The sequence below is a fragment of the Corvus kubaryi genome, unplaced genomic scaffold (genome assembly GCF_017639235.1).
Source record: "Corvus kubaryi isolate FWS band 111438036 unplaced genomic scaffold, C.kubaryi_AGA036_p1.0 76, whole genome shotgun sequence".
NCBI classification, from domain to species: Eukaryota; Metazoa; Chordata; class Aves; order Passeriformes; family Corvidae; genus Corvus; species Corvus kubaryi.
In genome coordinates, this window is record NW_024582063.1 from 9,934,252 (window position 1) to 9,944,320 (window position 10,069).

At 44.6% G+C, this 10,069-nt stretch overlaps 1 protein-coding gene across 1 annotated transcript in view; it reads right to left on the reverse strand.

The window, feature by feature from the left end:
- Positions 1-3,700: 3,700 nt before the first annotated feature.
- The window catches only part of SERTAD4 (SERTA domain containing 4), a 6,934-nt gene continuing 565 nt past the window's right edge, over positions 3,701-10,069 (reverse strand). Inside the window, exons 2-4 of the mRNA XM_042051663.1 lie at positions 9,871-9,896; positions 9,605-9,720; positions 3,701-6,667 (exon numbers count right to left, since the gene is read on the reverse strand). Of these exons, the coding sequence (XP_041907597.1) occupies positions 5,906-6,667; positions 9,605-9,720; positions 9,871-9,896 (904 nt within the window). The 3' untranslated portion in view covers positions 3,701-5,905. The remainder of the gene's footprint in view (positions 6,668-9,604; positions 9,721-9,870; positions 9,897-10,069) is intronic.

Consider the following 10,069-nt stretch of genomic DNA (forward strand, 5'->3'; position numbering starts at 1 on the left):
TGCCAGCTAAGGGTCTCATTGCCCATCACCCAGCTGCAAAAATCTCTGAAATATCAGCCAGCAAACTGCTAGAGACACCAGTCATAGCTCTCAAGGGAAAATACTGTATTAGAAACGTAAGGCAGTGAGGCGGTGCTAGAAGGGATGTTGTGGTGTCCCTCTGAGCTTGCTGAGTGCAACTGTGACAGCTACAGGCCAGTATCATGGAGGAGACAAGACCACCAGCTACTGACAGTCCCTCATCCTCTTCTGCAAGGACCTGAGCCTCCAGTTGTTTCAGGAGGCAGACACAGACCACCATACAGAAAGATGAGCCTGGTGGGCTATTCCACAGGGAAAGCACCACTGCAGGAGGTAGTAGTAAATGGACTGACCTTGAGCAGACAGACTATTTATTGTCCTGCTGCAGTCCCAGTATGACAGAATAAATGCTCTCCACAGTAAACTGGAGAATGATGCTGGATTAATTGAGAAGAATTACTAGCCATAGAAAATGAGTTACTTTTCAAATTCAGTATCTCTCTGCTTTGGGTTTTTGTTGGAGTTTGGGGCTTTCTGCTCATGCATACTTCCAAATGTATACAGACCACCCATCTGTGGCTCCTGCTCACACTCCCTGCATTCCTCAGCAAGGGGAACTTAAGCAATAAAAGTTAAAACATTTGCCTACCTGGCCTTTCAGCTGTAGCTGGTGAAAAAGCTTTGCATACTCTGCATCACTTCTGCAAACCCAAAGAACTGAAATCCACTTTCCCTGGGATGTAATCCTATCCTGGCAGTGAATTCAAGACTAGAGAGCAACAGGCCAACTACAGCCCCAAAAGCAATTGCTTTCACATGATTACTGCCCTGGAGTTTTATCTAACCTTCCACACCTGACCCAAGGCCCCTTGGAAAGCCTCTCACCTGGCATAGTAAATTTGGTCTGGTCTTAGAGCCACAGGTGCTTTGCTTCATGCTGTGTAAAGCCCAGAAAGTGAAGGTCTCCTCCTAACACCCCTCAGGCCCAGGGCTGGTTCATGTTCAACCCCCTGAGCGGACCAGCTGGCCGGGTACTCCTCGTCTTAGCAGCCTTAAGCTGAGCAGGATTAGCTGCTGCAAAGGCACTCGGCACCCAGCCACGGCTGTGTTTACATTAGAGAAAATGGACCTCACAGAGACAGTTTGCAAACACCACAAGACGAACTTTTGTAAACTCCCTTGGTTTAGTCATCTTTCCCCATCTGTCAGAGAAGTTTAAGTGAGACTGAAAAAACACAGGAAATTACTGTGTATTCCAAGTAGTCGTGACTGAGCGGCTTGGCTGTTATATGGGATGCCTTGTGGAAGATTTGCATCTCCTAACATTTCCAGCAGGATCCTTTGCAATGCTTCCCTGGCTACTATATTTTAGCAGGCTCTGCACACCCTGCCAGGAAAAGCCTCTGGGGTGCTTTGTGCAGCTGTGGAAAAGCTCATACCAGTACTGAGGAGCCCAAATGGTGACCTCCAGAAAGCGAGGGCAGCCCCTGTCTTAGAGGTTGCAAAGCAAGGGATGGACCATGTAAAAGGTCAGGTCCCTTTGGGAGGCCTCCATGTTAGAGTTACATTTGCTGAATACAACACAAGATGAAATCCTTTACCTCAGAGTGGTCTAAACCTTTCCCTGATGTGACTGACTGGTTTGGGTTTTGGGGTTTTTTTTGCAATAAAACTTAAGAAACTTCTTTTGTCAAGGATCCTGGCATGAATAAGCAGCCATTGCATTTGCTACAACCTCTGGCTACGTCTTCAGCTCAAGAAGGCAATGTAAGGACATAAGCCAAATGCAGGCTAGAAATCACCTTCACATCTCTGCTTCAGTCATAGCTCTCTAATCACCAGATCGCTCTGTAGTGGCAATGTGAGCTACCAGCAGCTGGAAGAGTCATTTAGGTGTGGGGGGTCACAACTGGCACAAGCCTCCAGAGGGACCACAGAGCAGCCAAGATACACTGCACCCTGGTTACTTTGTTTAAGTTCCCCTTTAGCTCATGCTGTGGCTCTGAACCAGCTCCCTGCTTCCCCCGCACAAGCCTGAAGGGTGGTGGCACCCACTGCAGCACCCTGGCAGCGTGTCACGGTCATCAGGATGGTAGGACACAAAAGGACAGATGGTAGATGAGGGGTGTAAAAAGAGGATGGAGGGCATGCAGAAAGATGAAATATGAAAAAAGTCTCTACCATAGCTTTGCTTAGGGGCGTAACACCTTCAGGACTGAAAGAAGCACTTCATTTCTTCAGCTCAGGCTGTGTCTGTTTTCCTTGTGGAACCAGCTGCTCTGCTGGCACTGCACATCACTGCCAGCTGAGGCTGTCTGAGTGCTGAGGATGCTTAAGTAACCATGTTAAGCTGTTTCAACGGATTAGCTAATACAGTAAAAAGAGCAAAATTTTACCAAAAGTAGTGAGTATATATGAAGCACAATGATATTATGCCGTGGGCTTTGAAAAAGAAACACGTTTTTTTAAACTCAAATGAACTGTGCATTTCCAAAGGAAATGTATTACCTGGATCCCGAAGATAAAATGACACTTCTGTTCCTAGTGACAGCAAAATTGATGTGACAACAGAAACATCTTTTCTGTTGCTGTTTGGCATGTGCTGAAAGGCACAGTACTTTATAGTCTTACACTCTAGGAGCAAAGTGTCTTACGATAGAGAGAAAAACAATCTTCCTAGAGAAGCTCTTCTGTCCCGTTCTTCCTGGCAGGTAAGCCAGGATCAAGTTCAGGAGCATTCATTTAGCAGTTATGTGTGGGATGTATGGATGAAAGGCATAAGTATAATCTTGTAAAAGAACTATTTCTTGAAAATTTTTGATACTAGCAAAATATCCTTAGCACTGGAGTGTGCAGTGAGGAAAAGGCCTATCAGACTCACAGTCTTCACATGCAATAAATCAAATCCAATTTAAACCAGGAAGTTCATTCAGTCTAGCCCAGGCTGGAAATCCTATCAATGTCTATTGCATTTCTGACAATGGGACAAGGGCGTTTCCACCTCCCTTTCTAAATGTGGAATACCTCTGTCTCTTCTGAGGCTAACAGGATAACTCGGTGGACTCCTGAGTCCAATACATCTGCTTTCAGTAATTGCTATTATTTTGTGAGGCAAGGTCCAGAGAAAGGCATAAAACCCCACTTATCCATAGGCCAACTTTCATTAGATGGCATTTCCTCCCTTACAGACCCTGATGACAATAAGACTGTCCAGAGCTGTAACAGGTTAATTTCCAGATGTCCCTGGAACTAAAGAAACCATTAGAGTAGACAAAGATCTGCTGATCCATCACTTCAGCCTGTGCAAATTCAACTGAGAAGCCTCTGCAACAGGTTATGTGTGCAGGCTTGTTCTGGAGCACCAAGGAGCCCTTTAGGGTCAAAAAGCTTTCAGCCCCCCCAAAAGTGTTAGCTGATTTGTGGTTTGGGCAGCATTTGGCCAGGTGTTTTCCTGCTGTATGTGCAAGTCTACAGAGAATCTGTTGCTTCTCAGTGCACCTTCAAACTGTCCTAAATGCTCCCAAAACCCTGGCAAGGCTGAGCTCCCTCACAGACCCAGCCTGAGGTGCACAGTCAACAGCTGTGTAACCTTTTGAGCAGGGAGCAGTTTGATTAAATGGTGTTTCCTTGGGTGAGGGAGGAGAACATAGGGGAAAGGACCCAGTAGCCATTGGAGATATAAAATTAAAATGAATTTTGGTCATTTTTAATAAATATATATCAAGGAAATTTCACTTTACTACAACAACACATTAGTATACAAGCATCTAATATTTAAGCTTAAAACATCAAGCGTTTATCAAATATTGGAAAAGAGCAGACATTACTAGACTATCTGAATATAACACAAGAAAAATCAGGTTTTTTAAAAAATTGGTCCTTGTGGACAAATGTCTAAATGATGATCCTACTCATACACTGTATGAATGAGATCTATATTTAATATTATTATTATTAATAATAAAAAAGCTTCTGTCTTGGAGAAATCAGGTGGGACTTGCACTTTCTTTATTTGTCATTCTTCACAATGATAACCCTTACAAACATACCAGCTTACACTCACCTGACTTCATAAAGGTTATCACTGATTTAAATCCTGCTGTGTTTGTGGTCACCTGGGCTCAGGGGGGGCTTTCTCCTGTGACCACGGGGCTTTCTGTGAAAGACCGTACAGTTTACAAATGTATTTTTCTACCCAAAATAACCATGGCCCTAGAGGTCTCCAGCTGAACCCATGAAACCCAAAGCAAAAGGTCTCAGACCCTTGGCACCTGTCAGTGCCAAGCCTGGGGCTGTGGCCCCCTGGGGACACTCCTGCCCTGCACCGAGCTGGCTGCTCCCCCAGCACACAGGTGACTTTCACCCTTTGGGCAAGAAGCAAGCAGAGATGTCACTTGAGTGCAAGGTGCTGTGGGAACAGGCAGCTATTTATGAGTCAGCTGTGGGCTGGATGTGGCTATTTTCCTGAGCACATCCTGCCAGTTGTTATGGGGACTGTGGGAACTAATTAATTTGGTGGATCTAAGACTCACTCTTGGTCCAACCCCAGCTAGTGTCTTCTGGGCATTTTACACAGCACACTTTTGCAATTGATCTACCTAGGGATGACGAAATGTTGTCCTCAGCCACTGAAATCTCAGCTCATTTCTCCAAAATGTTCTTTTTTAAAATTAAACCCCTTACATTCATTCAGATAAAACTGTGTTTATCGCCACATTATTGATTAACATTGTGCTTTTTGCCTTCTTGTCTTTTTCTAAATCAACAGCAAAAGTCATAAAAAACTCCCGCATGCTTTTGCGATCTAAAAGAGAGAAATTATGTGAAACAGAATAAAGTATAAAACATGCCACTGGTTCATGAACTTCATTATACGAAGAAGAAAAAAAAGAGCCCCAGCAACAGACAGTTGCCATAGAAACACTCAAGCATCGAATGCTTGTTTACAAGAGACATCTCTCTATTGTTTCTTAAATCCCTTCCTAAGGATGGCAAATCAAAAAGCAATTGAGCATCAAAAAGGAAGAACAGAGATGTTTGAATAGGAAGTGGAACTCAGTACTTCAAAGGTTAAAGGTTTCTAATAATATTGATCCACCCTGTGGGTTTCTTTTTTAATCTCTGTTTAGGTTAAATCCCTGCTGTATCAGATTCATACTTAATTTTCACGCTGGCAAAAATTAAGACAAAAAGTAAGGCACCAAAAAAAAACCTGCCCTGTGTAACAACAAGCCTCATTAGTTATTACAGCCGAGGTGAAAACATGCAAGTACTTGAGCTGCTTGTTTGATTCTGATTAAGATTCCATAAACAGGTTATTTCTTTATGCTATGTCCTATTTTGTCAGTTGAACAAGACACTGAATACAGGAATTCAAGAGTATCAGTACAAAACATAAGGATGGTTTATTCCCAATCCATGAAGACAGTCCTTTGTCAGAACGAATACTGAGTTACAAGGAGCCTATCATCCTTGCTGGTAGCATCAATTTGTTTACCAGACTTCTAATTCCTTGGTAAACATAATGGAGGTTCTTCTTAATTAATGGCAGACTTCTTGGGGGCGGGGATATGTAAAACGATATGTTTTCCCCATCTGGCTGATTGGCATTTTCAGCAACGAAAGCTCCACCATGGCTGCACAGACTACAGTGCTCAGCAGAAATGCAACCATGTTCTTTCTGAAGTCTCCACATTTATAAATAGCCGCTGATGCGGATGGCAGAAACACTTTACGCAATCTGCTCTCCAGTCTTTTAGGTCTACACGTCATGTTTGTGGCATGATTGTACCATTCGTAGAAAACTATAAAAAATCCATTCAAAATAAAAATTTGATAGAGAAAGAACATGCTGTGCATGCTTCAATAGAGCAAGAAAGATGCCTCATATTTTACTTCCTTTGTTGCAGCAGATTTTATTACTTGGTAAAGATTCCTTTTTCCTTAAGGATTTTTTCCAAGATTCACTTATGTTGCTCTTGTCATTACATCCAGTCTCAAAATAGTCATAAAATTTGCCTTTACATTCAAGAGCATGGGTGCCTCTTACAGGTTCACAGTTTAGGGCGATGCTCTCTCGCTCAGGTTCATTACCTCCTTTCTCGTCATTAAATTTTGCCTTTTCCTGATTACTGTGAGACCTGCCATTAGTGATGAATATTTCATTAGCAGGTATCTGGTCATCACTTCTGTAAGAAGGTGCACTGCCAGCTTCATAATCCACCTGCTGGGAACAGCTTGGCAAAGAAATGGGAGGGGAGGAGGAGGAGGAAGAGGAGGAGGAGGAGGAAGAAGAGGAATTACTTTCTGTGCTAGCATTAACAGAGTAGGGTAGATTTAAATAGTGACTGCCACATTCTTGATAGAAGCAGCACATGTGGAGCTTCTCATACTCCTCCTTTGCCATCCGAAGGCGTTTTCTGTATGGACAGTCCTGAGGCACAAACCACTCTTGCGGGGAGGTGCCACTGAAGGAGCAGGCAGAGAAGCACCAGTTGTTCTGCATGATGATCTCTCCGTGGATTCTCTTCATGAGATTGTTGATGAGGACGGATCTTCGCAGGTAGACTTCGGGATCATCAATGAATTTCAGCTTTTCCAAAGACATGTAAAGAATATGGGCCCGCTCCTCAAACACGGAGATTGTCTGAAAATGCAAAAAACACAAGATATGGAACTGAAGGCAATCAGTTTTGTTCCAGACAAGGAGGAAGGAAATGAAGCAAAGTATTCCCTCTGTGTCACTACTTTTCTGTTCTTTTTCTGAGGCATCTAAAACTGGCTTTTCATTTTGCACATCCGTGTAGCTGGGAACCTGCTTTTTCTTGCTCACAGCATTCCCCCATGTTTAGGGGGTAAGCAGCTGAGCTTAGGAGGTAAGTAGCTGAGCATTACACCACAGAGGCAATTGCAGGGCATAAATCCAAGGTGGGAGAGGGAAATCCAGATGCACACATCTGGCTCTTTAATTACATTTGGGATTAGAACATAAAATTGTTGTGCAGTTTTGCTCCAGTGATGGCTAGGGGGGCTTTTTGTTGCAAATGGACCCAATCCCATCATCCCCTGTGGGGCTTCTACAAATCTCTGAAGCCGAGCAAGGGTCTTTCCTGCAGTGTCAAGGTTTGCAAGAGGCAGCCAGCAGCCATCACCTCACACAGCAAGTGTTGGAGCATTTCATCTGCTGCCAGTGGAAGAGGCCCTCCAGCGAGGAGGTCTCCATTTGCCAGGCTCTTACACTGCCCTTGTGCACAGAAGTGCATGCAGGGAGGGAGGCAGGGAGAAACCCATCTCAAAGCATCCCAGCATCTGGAGAGCAGCTGTTGGCCTGCATACTACGCCCAGTGCTCTACAGGACCGGTGGGAACGCGGATAGGCAGGGACAAGGTCAGGAAACGAAGAGAGGACAGGGATTTGCAGAAATCCTGGCTCAACGCCCACAGATTTGTTCTCCCTTCCATGGTCCTTCCAGGACTCCCTTTCTCAGCACTGGCATCACGAGCAGGTTACTGCCCCTGGGAGGCCCCAGATCCTGCACTGTAATCGCTACCCTGGGAATCAAAATAAGAGAGGGGGCAACGCACACTACTGTAAGCACTATTAACTAATTTTCATTTTTAGCAAGAATTTGGTTTGCGTAGGAGGAGAGCAGCACAGCACAAAGAGAGACTGCTCTAAATCCCCCCATCTGGGGCTTGATCATTCTTCCCTTTCCCACATGGTTACAGCATTTTTGCAGAGTGGAAGTCGTAGCTATGAGGACTGAAAGAGCTTAAAGCACAGCTGCTTTTCACATCCATTCAGCTCTCCTCAGCCCTCTAGCTCTTTCCACAGCCTGGTCATGTCTGCGAGGCTTAGAAGCAGCACAGTGCCTCATAAAAACAAAAATTGGCCATAATTTCAATGAGTTCACAGCCGAAGCTCTTTGTTAGAGAGAGTAATTTTCTATAATAAATGACTCATTTTAAATTATATAGGTTCATTTGCGTCCTTTATACCTGCTGCAGCAACAGTCAGTGAAGCCATAAAAGCCTGGAGCAAACCAGTAAACCTTGAACTGGGATTCTCCTGGAGATATGTCCTGGAGGGACACCAGTAGGAACAAGTTGTCAAAGGCTTCCTTCTACACATTTGCCAGCAGCCCTCTGGAGAGAGGCTCCTGGCCCTACTATCATACCCTCCATGGGACAAGTAATCTCAGAACATAACTCTTTACTGAGCGGCAGAGGTATAAACATGTAAGAAATTCAAGGAAACCTGGTGGGCATCCTCTCTCCGCCAGAGCTCAGTGCTGCAAAGTAGAAAATGTATTTGGGCTGAACAGAAGAAATTGGTGACCCAGGATTTCTGACATGATACACCTCTACAAACAACAGCACCAAACGGTGGCTGGGTCTCGCTTACCAATACCTCTACAACTGCTTTTTACTGCTGTTAGAAAAGACTAAATAACTATTCCTCCTCCCCCTCTTTGTAAGGAAATTAATCACTGATACAAAAAATCCAACGATCTTGTAAAAAAAAAAAACCTGGCTGAAAATCGGGAGAGTGATGTGACATGTGTGAGACACACTCACAAACCAGAGCACATTTTTCAACACCCTTGATGCTGTTTATTCACTGCTCTGGCAGCAGACTGGATACCTTCTGAAATTAACAGCGGGACAGTTTTTCACCTTCCTCATCCCGGTACTTATTTCCAGACAGCTCCATTTGTAGCTGAAAATTCCTTCAGCTACTCTAAGGTCCTTGGGAACTGAGCTTGGCATTACTGCTTGCTTCCCCTCCACAGAAATTCCTCCCCCACTGCCAAGAGAACATGGGTAGCACTGGACCTCCGTGGGCCAGGTAGGATTCAACGAGGTAAGGATGGCATCTCAAGGCATGAGCTACCCTTAAGCACTTCACCCCAGGCATTCAATTCCATACAGAACTGAGCCCTTAATGAAGAGGAGCATAAAATGTCACAAAAAAAGTCAGATTTCAATTTATGTATTCACTGGCCTGGGAAACATTTGCTCTAATCTCTCCCCTGACAACTTTCACTGAAAAAAAAATTCTTTCATTTAGTAATCTGTTCTTTGGGAGCACTAGCTTTTTAATAAACACGATTAAATACTGAAGGAACTTGTACTCGCTTTCCAAGTCATTCTGGTTTTTTAGAACATCTGTAACCCGTGTGGGGTATATGGAACCTCTTAGTATTTTCTCCCCTGGAAAAAAAGTTTTATATGAGTGGGAAATCTTTTACTTATGTTCTTCCTTTCTGCTGTTCAAATGCTGCTATGGAGCTGTTTCTGTAAGCGTGACATGAACTAGCTAAGAACAAAATAATCTGAAAAAAAAGTTATTCTCAGCATTTCCATTTACAGTTGTTATAAATGCAGAAATGCCTTTGCTTCTTTTGCAATTGATGACAATACAACAATAAATGTGAAGAAGTGACAACTGTTTGTTTCTGAGCAAACAGCTGGATCATTCTCCTAATTTCAGCAGAGTATTTGAGCCTTCTGGAAATGGGTCAATCGAGTGTTACTAAGCATCTGAAACTCAGAGTAAAAATAATGACTATTAGAAAACATACTTTATGTGCACAGCTGCTGAGTGGTGGATGAAAATCCTCTTCTTCCACATATTTCCTTTTAAAGTATGTGATCTTGGATGTTGTTACAGGATTTGAAATTCCCCTGTAATGTGATCCTGTGGGTAATAAATCAGATATGACAAATGACATGCGGTTTGCCGGAGGTTCTCCAAACAAAATACTTTTCATTTCCCTTCGCGCTACAGGAGAACTCCGCCGCATATTTTCGCATCTATTCGCGGCGAAGAAATAAACCTTCTCCTGACTAGCGCACGGCCCGGGGGCCGGTGCGAGCGGCGGCGCGGGGAGCCGGGGCCGCCGCAGGGTGCTCGGCTGCCGGACAACTTTCCCCCCGCGCCGCTCCGCCGCTGCCGAGCGCGACGGCGCCCGGCGGCCCCCGCGCACCTGCGGCCCCGCTCGCCCGCGGGAGACCCCCGCCCTCCGCCCGCCCCGCTCCGCGGACAG